The following is a 14,117-nucleotide window of genomic DNA, read 5'->3' on the forward strand; positions in this document are numbered from 1 at the left end:
CTACAAGAAGACATGTAGGATTGGTGACATAGAGATAGATAGAGAGAGGTGAAAGTAAGGCTGTATGGTCCCAGCAAAATAAATAGTGGGGATAGGCTATATAAGTAAAACATAAACAAAAAAATGACATCTATGCTATTACACCACTTATCATTACCGCATGTCAGAGCCATGAAAAGTTAGTGAATGGACTTGAAAACAGGTGGTATAGCCTACGATCCGAAATGCGATGTGGTTAGATGAGAATACTGACATTTTTGCCATGGCAGAGATGAGTGGCTGACACTGAGACGCTCGCGGACAGCAGTGGACGCACAGATTCCGGTCTAATGGAATCCACAAATGTCATTACACTTTATGGTGTTTTGTGTAACAGGTGTCTCTTTCCATTCAACACTGTTGGGGGCTGGAAATATTTTGCAAGTGGATGAACGTGTGCAGGGAGCCCAGTAAAGGAGCATTTTGAAGTGATTATTTGACAATCAGATGAGAATATCATGACTGCTTGTGTTTATGCCACAATAAAAAGGTAATACATTGTAAAAAAGTTAAATTACAAATCTTTACGACTAGGCCCACAGAGATCCTATTGAATTAATAAGGATTATATATGTAATTATATGATTAGGCCCATGAACATGTTTGCACATATAGGAGGTCCCATACCGTGAAAAAATGTATTCTACTTTCACCTCTGGATAGGGGATTCCTCTTTCTATCTGTACCATTATAGCGTCTGTGACTGCACGGGAAGCACCATTGAGGCTACAACCCATAGGAAAACCCACCCAGTTGACTAATTAGACGACTTTAAAATGGCGTAAGTATGAAACCTTCAATGGTTACTAGAGGCCTCTATCATTCTCTATGATTGGTGATGACTTGTATGGTAGTGGACCTCGCCCTGGGTCGTCTGTTAACATTTACAGGCCAATAGCTTACCTGTCTGTGCTACAATCATTGTCATTGGCGGTATAAACCCATTTGGAAGTTAAGACTTGTTGTGCGTGGTCTAATTTGTCTTTTTAATGTTGTTTTTTTGTGTGAAGAGGGTGAAGTGAAAGCTACTGGAGATTGTTTTCTCTGACTTTTCTTAGAAGGCAGCTTTACTAAAAAGGCTAAACCGTCTACAGTGAAATTTACTAAGACGCCGCGTGCCGTATCAGGAAGTGCCGTATCAGGAAGAATGAACGTGATCATAGGAACAATGCGTAATGGGACCAGGGCAACTTTGGGGCAATTTACGGCTATTGCCAGTTCATGGGTAAGTATAGACTGCAAGTGCAATAGTTACAGAAGAACACCTTTTGGCAGCTTTCTGTGGCGATCTGGATTCCAGCCTCTCTATAAACCCTCGCTAAAATAGTTCAAATAGACGATATGATTGTCAAAGTATTACTGTTGACATGTGCATTTGAATAAATATATATATATATAAATCTAGATTCTAGCGTTTAAAGACTAATTATAAGGCATTGTATGAAATATCAACATGCTGTTCATAGTAGATAAAGGAAGGGCAGCTGTTCAAAGAAAACCTGTATAGTCATTAGAGAACGCCGTATTCACCTATGGCACAGATATGCCATTCATATGGCCGTGAAGCAGCATTGTGCCATTAAATCTCAATCTTTAATCAAATAATTGACCTAAAGCAAAGTTCAACAGTAATTTGTCACGTCCACTGAATAGGCTACTAAATTCCAAGTTACATTCAGATAGTAAGTTCTCCTAGTGCTGGGTTGGAACATAAACATATTTTAAACTCAGGCCCCTCTCCCAGCATTGGGGAACAACCCCCCATTTCTATCTCAAGCACTGTTCATGACACAAACTGTTGTTGGATTAGAGATTTTTTTGTTTTGTTGCCAGGTTTAAGGATTATTTCCTGCAATTCTACCCATTTTGTCATGGGGTGCAGATACATGTTTTGCAGTTTTAAAGCTAATTTTCTTGCAATTCTATATGTTTTGCCATGTCTAATGTGTATCCATGTGATTCATTGTGTGACTCGACCATTACTACAAAATCTTTGGACTAAAAAACCCAGCTAAAAAACGTTAGCTGACGTGGGCTAGTTGATCTGGACATTTCTGACAAGTTATAAATAGCCTTCTCAGGTATGCGATAACTGACACGACAAGAGGAGTACTGATGATGCACTACCTCATTTTGTCATTTCACCTTGCGCATTCTACTATTACAACTCCCCCACACCCCCCTTACACCGTTTGGGTACCACTGCACCATGAGTTCTCAATGCCGGGATCTACACTGCTGTTCATATGACGAGCATAAGCAATGCACTATTATTGTGTGACTAATCTAAACTACTACCTCCTCAGATGCAGTGCTCCACTCAGACCAATAAACCTGTTGTCGCTGCCAAGATGCCTTTCAGGGTGAAAGTGACTGGAGGCAAACGCTACGTCTGGTGTGCCTGTGGACACAGCAAGAAACAGGTGGGTGTTCGGGCATTGAATGTCAAAATTTATGCCCGTGCAGGGCTCTAGCCTGTACCCTAGTTATTGATGAGAAAAAAACAGGGCCGACCCTAACCCGATGTATGTCGGGCTCGGGTCGGGTAGCAGAGTTGAAGGCATTGAATGTAAAAAAAAAAACAACAACTAAAGGATTAGGACCAATGATATTAACCCTTTCCTTTCCCAGCAGTAGTGATGTAGGCCTATATGCTCTCCTATATGGTCTTCTACATGAGAATAATGTCTGAGATTGTAATCTGTGCTATAATTAACTCATTTAAATCAGTGAAGCAATAGCACTGACAGTCTTTCTCTCGCTCTCTCTCTCTCTCTCTCTGTCAGCCCTTCTGTGACGGTGCTCACAGGTCTAAAGCACCCAGCATCTCTCCACGATACTTCACTCCCGAGAAGGACAGCACCCTTATGCTGTGTGCCTGTAAGCAAACCAAAAAGGCACCTTACTGCGATGGCACACATTTCAAGGTCATCTTCCAGGATCTAGTCAGCTCAGTGAAAAAAGTGTTTAAAATGAATAACTTGTAAAAGAAATGGCATGATGCAGCTAATTTCCTTTATAACTGTACCGCCTATATTCATTGTTCATGAATCACTTGTTGACTAACATTTTATTTATTATAAATGGAAAAAGGCATTTATGTTTTGTCACTGTCCATAAGGGAATAAATAATGGCCTACTATTTCAATACACATTTTGTCATTCTTATCTTCTTCCCCTAAACCATGCATTCTTTTGAGAAACATGCTGGTGTCTGGCAAGTTCATATGGCTGATATATGATGATCGTTCTTAAACTAAGTTAATAAGTTTTAAAAAATATAACCGCTTTTAACCCAACCCCTCCAAAAGACACACATACAGGTTTTGGAGAGTTGTGGGATTTACACATTGTAAATCCGGGACACTCAAATTAGTATGATAAATTACATTGGGTATGGTTACATAAGATCGAGGATTACTTAAAGAAAAAATGAAAAGTAGGGTGGTTGGTTGGTCAGGGGTGGATAGGAGGGTGTATTATGCGAACATCAAGCAACCCAAAGGGTTGCATGTTCAAATCTCATCATGGACAACTTTGAAACTACTTTTAGCTACTATGCAACTACTTTTTAGCTACTATGCAACTACTTTGCATGTTAGCTAACCCTTCCCCTAACCTTAACCCTTTAACCTTGACCCTAACACCAAGCCTAGCTAGGTTGCCACCTACAGTAGCTAATATTGGCTACAACAAATTGGAATTGTTAACATATCAAACGTTTTGCAAATTTGTAACATATTGTATGAATTGCAAGAAGTAACATATTATATGAATTGTAATCCATAACACATCATACAAAATGGATTATGGACACTTGCAAATTAATACATACCATACGAAATGTAATGTATACTAATTGAGGGTCCCGGATTTACGTTTACTATGTTACGTGATATCAACATTGGAAGGGACCATTACATTACATTTTCTCAAGAGCAATTCCTGAGGGGGACACCAAAAGTAGTGCTGTAACACAAATTGCCTACATTGTAATATGTTCAATGTATATTGAGGAACCATAATTACTACTACTGGATCATTTATATTGAGTTAACTGAAGGGTTGTCCCAACTTGTCAAATGTTTATAATAATAATACTACTGCTAATAATAGTTATAGCAGTGTTCCTTACCAGTCCAGTGTGTATGCAGGTATTTGTATTTACAACCAGCAATACCAATAAGGGCCAGTAAGTGGCAATGGTACTGTACACTGTATGGGTGCAGTTTTCGTAAATACAATGAGCATCTCATCTAAAATCTCCATTGAGAACCATCACAAAGTTGGTCTCAGTATTGAATTTACCTTTTTTAATGGACTTTTTCTGATATTTAATGACTATATAAGTCTATATGACTATATGAGTCTACTACAATAGCTTTACAAGAACAAAATGTTCAAAATAAGTACAGTTCTAAAAGCGAAAGAACTACTTCAATGAATAACCAAATAAATCAACCAAAATAGCCTCCAAAAATACTTATTTATTGTTCAGTCAGTGTTTCAACACTTCAAACAACAGCTATGGACAAGTATATCACACAACATCTACCCCTGAGTCTAGGTTGAAATTCTTTCATAATCAAATCCCCTCAAATGCTGCGCATCTTGCTTGGAGAGAAGCCGGGTGCAGCGGCCCATGTGACTGATTCCGGACTCTACCTCTACATGGCCAGCCGTTAGCTACACAAAATCTCAGCTCGAAGGCTTTCTTTGGTTGTAAAGAACAATATACAGAGCAGCAGACTACTTACGCACACACAACCAAACATGAATACAATCATATCAGGCAGAGTGCGCAAATTGGTTTAAGCAACCTTGATACAACCTTGGATATGGCCGATTATTACCGCCCCAAAAGGTAAGAAAAAGATTAAAGTCTCAATGAAGGCGTTTGACATGGTCAACAACAACCACAAATCTGTCTTGTGCATGTAAACAAGTTGTTTTTGGTTACAATGTTGTGGAGTGAGGATTTACTCCTACTCTATAGCATTGGGAGGAAGCGATTTATTTTTATTTTTATCTGCCGTAATATAATTTTCCATTTTCGTGTTTGCTGACCACACATAGGCATTTGTAGGGTGCATTCACTGCATTTGCATTAAGGAAATCTGTTTCGCTACACTAAATCTGAAACTTACGTTACAGGTCCAGCGCTCCACTCTATCCACTGAGCCTGTCATCGCTTCCAAAAAGCCTTTCAAGGCGGAGCTTGTATGTGGAAAGCGTCACTCATGGTGCACTTGTGGACATCACCATGTGCCCAACGCTCTGCCCATCGCTCTGCTTTCATTGAAACGGGTTCATTGAACTCTGGATCAGATTGGCTTTAGCATACCAAAGCAGCAGATTATTCAGGTACTCAATCACCGGCTTGTATCTCCCATCTTTCTGTTTTAGCCTTTCTGTGATGGAACCCACAAGACTAAAGCCCAGGGCCTGTTACCTCAGCGCTTCATCCCTGAGAAGGACTCCAAAGCTTAGCTGTGTGGCTGCAAGTACACCGCTAACCCATCATACTGCGACAGCACTCACAAGCAGGAATTCATCCAGTCTGCCCTGCTCCCAGAGAACACAGACTTCTGAATGGATAGGAGCTGCATGTGTTTTTGTCCAAATTTACTGTGGTGTGGGTCCTCTTGAGTTCTGGTCCTGGAGGAGGACCCTAATCACTGGTTCAGAAGGGTGATTGACAGCGAACAGATGACGTATACATATCTGACGTGCTTAGATCTGATGTGATTGGTCAAAATACCGATTAGTGGGGGGGAATCAGAATTAGGCTGCCTGTCTAAACGCAGCCTTAGGATCCTCATTAGAATATAATGGGAAACTCTGGGCTTAGCACTAGCTTTGAACAAATCTCCCATTGTCATCCATACAAGATTTGTATGATAAGAGCTCTGCGAACAACTCAATTAAGGATTCATCACATGATAAGCAATTTGCAAGGTGATACTTGTTATGAGGCGATTCCACGATAACAGAATGATGCTGAGATTCAGATATTTCACTTTACAATGTAAAAACCAAAGATTAAAGTTATTCAAACCATTCAACTTTATGCACAAGGGCTAGTTTTAACAATTTCCACAAAACACATTTACTTGAGTGCAGATGCAAAGTTTGGTAACGGAATAACAGTGTCTTAATCTTTGCAATCAGTGGGGGGGGGGGTTGGCATACATTTTAAAGTGAAAAATCTGAAAATCACGGCATTGTTCTGTTACCGTGGAATTGCCCTGTGTGGAATGCACTGGTGCTTCTGTAAATGTTTGAAATTGTGATGAAACAGATATTTTACATTTTAATGCTCCGCTAATGATACACACAAGTATTGTGATGGACTGTTTCTCAAAATCAAGTATTGTAATAGAACACTAAATCATAAGCTTGATGTAAGATGAATTAAGATGTATTTCTATAGATCTAAAAACAGTATTATTTCCTCCATGGTGTATTCTGTCTGTGTTGAAATTAAAACGATCAAATATATTTTTTAAACTTTCTCTTAATTACTGTCACATTTTGCCATCCCATATCCTGTTTTGTACGACACTTATGAAGAAATGCAATGTTTCAACCGAAAACATCCTCTGCCTTTGAAGTCATGAAAATCCACAGATTCTTTGGAGAGCACATAGTTACCGTGGATCCCAACTTAAAATCAAGTTAAACATTCCTAAATAGCAGCATAATGATAATACATGATTTAAAGCTCTGCTACTCACAAATTGTTGTTGATAGCAATGTAACAGATGTATGTATTAAAGGTCCAAATGGAGACTTATCACAGGAGCACTGGCAAGTTCTGATATTTGAACTACTCAAGAATATAACCCAAAAATTAATCAGAATGGGACACCGAACTCAAAACCAAGCAAGTAAACATTTTAATGACCTAAACATGCACATATGGCTGATATTTTAGAATAATATCATTGAATGGTCAAAATATACATTGAGGGAATGTCAAAAGTGTATGAAAATACAACAAGGTGTACATGGTCAGATATACAATTCCCTTTGAGCTCATTTCTCTGATGTGAGTAGAACGGGTACCGGTATGTAACGCTGAGAAACGTACAGTAAGCTACGTTTTTCAGACGATTGTAGTGCTGCTTGAGGCTTGATAAATATAATGGCTTTTCTAATGTCAAAGCACAGGGAAGTTTAGTACTCGCATACTGTGATCTGCATTTCAAAGAAAGTGCATCAAACGTTTCGTACATATCTATTGTCCTTGGTGATTGGGGCCATTACCAGTTGAAAGTACTGCATCTATCTACATACACCAGAGTTATTATATACAGTATGACTGACGGCAAGAAGACAGATCTTGCCTTTATATTTCTAGGTTTTATATATATATACATATACAGTTGTAGTCAGAAGTTTACATACACTTAGGTTGGAGTCATTAAAACTAGTTTTTCAACCACTCCACAAATGTCTTGTTAACAAACTATAATTCTGGCAAGTCGGTTAGGACATCTACTTTGTGCATGACACAAGTAATTTTTCCAACAATTGTTTACAGATTATTTCACTTATAATTCACTGTATCACATTTCCAGTGGGTCAGAAGTTTACATACACTAAGTTGACTGTGCCTTTAAACAGCTTGTCCAGAAAATGATGTCATGGCTTTAGAATCTTCTGATAGGCTAATTCAAATCATTTGAGTCAATTGGAGGTGTACCTGTGGATGTATTTCAAGGCCTACCATCAAACTCAGTGCCTCTTTGCTTGATATCATGGGAAAATCAAAAGAAATCAGCCAAGACCCCAGAAAAAAAATTGTAGACCTCCACAAGTCTGCTTCATTCTTGGGGACAATTTCCAAAAGCCTGAAGATACCACGTTCATCTATAAAACAATTGTACGCAAGTATTAACACCATGGGACCACGCAGCAGTCATACCTCTCAGGAAGGAGACACATTCTGTCTCCTGGAGATGAATGGACTTTGGTGCGAAAAGTGCAAATCAATCCCAGAACAACAGCAAAGCAAAGGGCCTTGTGAAGATGCTGGAGGAAACAGGTGCAAAAGTATCTAAATCCACAGTAAAACGAGTCCTATATCGACATAACAGGAAAGGCCACTCAGCAAGGAAGAAGCCACTGCTTCAAAACCGCCATAAAAAAAGCAATACTACGGTTTGCAACTGCATATTGGAACAAAGATAGTACTTTTTCGATAAATATCCTCTGATCTGATGAAACAAAAATATAACTGGTTTGCCATAATGACCATCGTTAGGTTTGGAGGAAAAAGGGGGAGGCTTGCAAGCCGAAGAACACCATCCCAACTGTGAAGCACGGGGGTTGCAGCATCATGTTGTGGGGGTGCTTTGCTGCAGGAGGGACTGGTGCACTTCACAAAATAAATGGCATCATGAGGCAGGAACATTGTGTGGTTATTTTGAAGCAACATCTCAAGACATCAGTCAGGAAGTTAAAGCTTGGTCGCAAATGGGTCTTCAAAATAGACAATGACCCCAAGCAGGGTAGCCTAGTGGTTAGAGCGTTGGACTAGCAACCGAAAGGTTGCAAGTTCAAATCCCCGAGCTGACAAGTTACAACTCTGTCGTTCTGCCCCTGAACAGGCAGTTAACCCACTGTTCCTAGGCCGTCATTGAAAATAAGAATTTGTTCTTAACTGACTTGCCTAGTAAAATAAAGGTAAAATAAAAAATTAAATACTTCCAAAGTTGTGGCAAAATGGCTTAAGGACAACAAAGTCAAGGTATTGGAGTGGCCATCACAAAGCCCTGACCTCAATCCTATAAAAAAAATTGTGGGCAGAACTGAAGAAAAAAAAGTGTGCGAGCAAGGCCTACAAACCTGACTCAGTTACAACAGCTCTGTCAGGAGGAACGGGCCAAAATTCACCCAATTTATTGTAGGAAGCTTGTGGAAGGCTACCTTAAAATGTTAGACCCAATTTAAAGGCAATGCTACCAAATACTAATTGAGTGTATGTAAACTTCTGACCCAGTGGGAATGTGATGAAAGAAATAAAAGCTGAAATAAATCATTCTCTCGACTATTACTCTGACAATTCACATTCTTAAAATAAAGTGGTGATCCTAACTGACCTAGGACAGGAAATGTTTACTGGGATTATATGTCAGGAATTGTGAAAAACTGAGTTTAAATATATTTGGCTACGGTGTATGTAAACTTCAGACTTCAACTGCGTGTGTGTATATATATTACATACCCATACAGATAGACAATCGCATCGCAATGCCATTCAGCATTTTGTCAATTGATATTTTAAAGCCAAATTAATTGTGAAGACTTGGGGAAAGGAATCGTTGAACCGACTGCATATCATACAAAAACAAAACAATTACAATATCCTGTATAAAAGATACTCTATATACATGACCAGGTATGTACGAATGCTCACATTGGATACATATTGTACATTTTGTATGCATGTTTACTCTAATGCACAGACACACACACATTGAAATGAAATGTCTATTTGGCTGCACTTGACAGTCTGTTTACTGATCACAATCGCCCTCTCCCTCAGTACTCTCTTGGCAGATTTTCTCTTGGTCTGTCCATTAGTCCATTGAGGGGCTACTCCGACATTTTGGGGCAATTCTGTTTCACTCTCCATGTTTCTGGGATGTATCAGATTTAGGTTGGGGGTGATACCGCCCCTTTGTCCCCTCCCCTAGTCTCAGTCGCTGCTCCATTGCTTTTGCCGTTGACGTTCACCTTGCGGGCGTTGCTCCCCGACTTGGAGGCTAGAGGGAGCCGTTGAGTACCGTTGGGTCCTGTGGTACCGCTGGGGCTCTGAAGGGTAGAGGGTTGGCCTCGGAGGGCAGGGCTGGGCAGGGTGGAGGCTCTGGGGACCTGACCAGCCGGGCTCAGGGCCTTGTCGCTGTGGGAGTCGCTCTCAGAGGTGGGGCTTGTGTTGACACCGTCGGAGTGGGCCTGGGCGGCACCTTGGGACAGCCTCCGACGCTTCCGGGTGGGCTTGACACAGTACTGCAGGGGGAGGGGGCCATTCTGCAAAGAGTCACAGAGAGAAGATGAGAACTCTCCAGACACGTGAAAGATCACTCAGATCCTAGGACCTAGCAACGTAGATGTTTAGTGAAGTTGAGATTAGCGTTGGAAGTGACAACTGAAGCTTGGTCAGTGTTGTTGTTATAGCCAGTGTGTCAGTTGGCACTTACACGTCGCCAAGAATACATGTAGGCAATATCCATCAGCGTGTAGTAGTCCTTTAAGGGCTCATCAGCGTAGAGCACTTCAATCTGTCAGGGTAGAGATCATTATTACACATTAATCGCACACAAGTCCAAGAAGGGGGGATAGTAGGGCCAGTCCACCTACGCGAAAGCATGCATGATCTACTGTATAGGAATGCAGCTTGTCACTCAAATACAGTATTGAGACAAAGTGGTTGTTGGTGTATACTGTGGCTTTCTATGGAGTTGTGAGGCGATGCTGTGCAGCCTGTAGCAATTACCCGTAAGGTGTTCGGAATGTCCATCTTGCTACGCAGGAACTTGGCTAAGTGCAGGACTGTCATGGCTGCCGGGCATTGCAGGAAGCGTTTGCTGTTGGTCTGAAAATGAAGAGAACAGTACGTGTGGTTAGAACAGATTTATAACTAGAGGGTAAGGGCATGACAATAATATGAAATGTTAGAAAAATGTGGTCCTGTATGGCTCAGTTGGTAGAGCATGGCGCTTGCAATGTATGCACGCATGACAGTCGCTTTTAAAAGCGTATGCTAAATGGCATTTCTTATCATTTAGAGAGTGTGGATGACAAATTGACATTAGCGTTTGCATGTATATTGGGTTAGCATTTTATGGTTGAATCACTCACATTGTCTCCTTCTGTATCCACAGGTTGTGTGTCACTTCTATAAGCAAATGGAAAAACAGCATGGGTTAAGATGAGCATATCTTTCTTTTACCCAGCTTCCTGTTAAAACGTACTTGCACATAGAGATACAGCCCTATTGTAACACATTTAGTCTGTTCTATACTATAAAATATTAAGAGATCACACATTCTAGAACTTACTTGATCTTCTCATGGAACTGAATGGAGAGACTGATGATTTCATCTTCTGCAATAATAGTCGGCTCCTCCACCACTTCTCCTGGCTCCAGGTGTTGGTTTTCCTGGTTTGTGTAGAAGTCCCGCCTTCGTTTCATCTCATCTGATGTAAACAAAACAATAAAGTTATTAGAGTGAAAAAGACATTGGCACGTGTCCGCTTTTAATTATTAAAGGGGGCAACTTTTCATGGGCAAAGTCTCAAACAGGCTTATTATACTGTAATTATCACTAAATATGCTCGTTGTAAAATACTGAAATGTACACTGAACACAAATATATATGCAACATGTAAAGTGTTGGTCCCATTTTTCTTGAGCTGAAATAAAATATCAAAAATTTTCCATACGCACAAAAAACACACTTCTCTCAAATTTTGTGCAAACATTTGTTTATATCCCTGTTAGTGAGCATTTCTCCTTTGCCAAGATAATCTATCCACCTAACAGGTGCGGCATATCAAGAAGCAGATGAAACAGCATGACCATTACACAGGTGCACCTTGTGCTGGGGGGCAATAAAAAAGCCACAACACAATTCCACAGCAGGAATGTCCAACAGAGCTGTTGCCAAAGAGTTGAATGTTAATTTCTCTACCATAAGCCACCTTGTACGTTGTTTTAGAGAATTTGGCATTACATCTAACAGATAACAACCTCTCACCTTCGGTCGTTTGAAAATGAAATAATCTAAAAAATATATATATATTTTTGTAAACAAGTCTTAAAGTTGGTTGCAATTTCAGTTTAATCCACCAGAAAAGACTAAGCAAATATTACAAAAAATATTATGGTTAAACCATTGCACATGGTTTATGAACTGATGCACAAAATGACCTACGAAAGTTTAATAAAAATGATTATACACAATTCTAGCAACCAATAGTATGAGATATATATACACATACAGTACAAGATTGGACACACCTACTCATTCCAGGATTTTTCTTTATTTGTACTATTTTCTACATTGTAGGATAATAGTGAAGACATCAAAACTATGAAATAACACACATGGAATCATGTAGTAACCAAAAGTGTTTAAAAAAATCACAATATATTTGATATTTGAAATTCTTCAAAGTAGCCACCTTTTGCCTTGATGACAGCAATATATATATATAAAAAAAATGGTGTATTGGAAATGATGCAGACAATTAGTGATAGAAGCCACAATATATCTTCAATATTAAAACTGATCTACCCCATAAAAAAAGGCCTTACAACCACAGACCATGAGTAACCACGCCAGCCCAAGACCTTCATATCGGACTTCTTCATCCTCTGAGGGGTAGGGGGGTGCTGAGGAGTATTTCTGGCTTTAATAAAGCGCTTTTTGGGGGAAAAAAGTCATTCGGATTGGCTCTGCGTGGCTCCCCCGTGGGTGGGCCTATGCCCTCCCAGGCCCACCCATGGCTGTGCCCCTGCCCAGTCATGTGAAATCCATAGATGAGGGCCTAATAAATGTATTTAAATTGACCGACTTCCTTCTATGAACTGTAACTCGGTAAAATCTTTAACATAGTTGCGTTTTATATTTTTGTTCAGTATTTGTATAGAAAACCCACCCCCTTACTCAAGAGATATGGTCTTACCTTTGAATAATCCAGGCACCAACTTGTATACAATGTCCTGTAGAGTCTTGTCTGACCTGAGAAAGGATATGCAAATGATAAAACCACTTACTTAAGATAAGAGCATGTTGGTTGCACTTATAGATGCATAATAACATAGGTACTCCGAGAGAGACGTGTGCGCGCGCACACACACGCAATGTGACTAACCTGATGCTGAGCTGTGGACACGTCTTGTGTACTTGCACATCACATCTGGGGCAGAACTTGTTGGTTTCCAGGAAGGCAACAATGCACGTCTTGCAGACTGGATTAAGAAGACAGACTTAATGCTGGTGATTTACTGTATGACTTTTTATGAAAAGAAAATGCATTTCTACGTCAGTTTATAGGCCATATACTCTAGCCCATGTACTAATAATGTTATTATTGGTTCATATTCATTTAGAATAATGCAGTGGACTTAGGAATCTTACATGAGTGCAAGCACTCCACAATGGTTGTGGCATCGATGAAGTAGCCCACACACAGTGGGCATATCAGGTTAGGATTCAGCTCTGTGATTTTTAGCCGACTGGGTTGCATTTTATCCATCTGGAAGGATCTGCAAAAAATAAAATAAAAAAAAACATCAAATAATTACTTAGATGATTTACTGGGTAGCAAGATTTGAACCACTAAAGTACATGACACATTTAGTGACCTTTTCTGCTGTTGTGATTTGTTTTCCAACACAGGGCCTATACATACAAAATGTGTACTGACATATTGATGTGGTCCACTGACATTGTCTATAATAATATGGATCACGTGTTTTTGTTAGAAGCATGGCTACTAGTATATGACTATTTATTTTGTAATTATTTCCAGCCTGATTGTTTTTTAAAATTTATTTCCCATCCATCAATGTAACAAAATACGTTTGGAACTGCTCTAGTCTAGACCCGACTACCCCAGTGGGGCCTGTGCACGGGGAGGCACGTACCCCAAACCCCGAGAAGACCCACAATGAGCCCCTCCTATACCAGTGGGTTCTTATGCATTATAGACATTCTTTATAAAAACTATGTAAAGACAGACGAAAAATACGCTTAGATGGAGAGTGGAAAACAAAGCAGCCATCTTAAATTCAGTGACAGGACTGGATATGAGAAACGAACAAGAGAGAATCCAAACATAACACCGAGTACCTCCGTTTGTGTGTTGATGTACCTGTGCATCGCGATATGCGAATAAAAACAATTGATGCCTTTGCTTCCTACCTGATTTGACATGAAAAACACCCGTACCTCCCGACGTGGATACAGGTAAATTATTTTGAGTTGGTTAACGTTAGATCTTGCAGCAGCGCCAGAAAATGGCTTTTTTTTCCCCCACATAGTCAGAGGACCGCCCATTAT

General features: G+C 40.0%; 2 protein-coding genes across 2 annotated transcripts; one reads left to right on the forward strand and one right to left on the reverse strand.

Annotated features, from left to right (window-relative positions):
• The first annotated feature begins 897 nt into the window (after positions 1–897).
• LOC115103547 (CDGSH iron-sulfur domain-containing protein 3, mitochondrial-like) lies at positions 898–3,191 on the forward strand. Its single transcript, XM_029624384.2, has 3 exons — positions 898–1,264; positions 2,346–2,462; positions 2,826–3,191. Exons 1-3 carry the CDS (start codon positions 1,187–1,189, stop codon positions 3,024–3,026), a joined length of 396 nt encoding a protein of 131 aa, XP_029480244.1. The 5' UTR covers positions 898–1,186; the 3' UTR covers positions 3,027–3,191.
• Positions 3,192–6,915: 3,724 nt separating this feature from the next.
• On the reverse strand, positions 6,916–14,098 carry LOC115103549 (polycomb complex protein BMI-1-like). Its single transcript, XM_029624386.2, has 9 exons — positions 13,980–14,098; positions 13,194–13,321; positions 12,928–13,024; positions 12,739–12,794; positions 11,109–11,247; positions 10,909–10,945; positions 10,544–10,642; positions 10,248–10,328; positions 6,916–10,077 (listed from the first exon to the last, which is right to left on the reverse strand). Exons 2-9 carry the CDS (start codon positions 13,309–13,311, stop codon positions 9,703–9,705), a joined length of 1,002 nt encoding a protein of 333 aa, XP_029480246.2. The 5' UTR covers positions 13,312–13,321; positions 13,980–14,098; the 3' UTR covers positions 6,916–9,702.
• Between the last annotated feature and the right edge of the window lie 19 nt (positions 14,099–14,117).

The sequence above is a fragment of the Oncorhynchus nerka genome, linkage group LG21, assembly GCF_034236695.1.
Source record: "Oncorhynchus nerka isolate Pitt River linkage group LG21, Oner_Uvic_2.0, whole genome shotgun sequence".
NCBI classification, from domain to species: Eukaryota; Metazoa; Chordata; class Actinopteri; order Salmoniformes; family Salmonidae; genus Oncorhynchus; species Oncorhynchus nerka.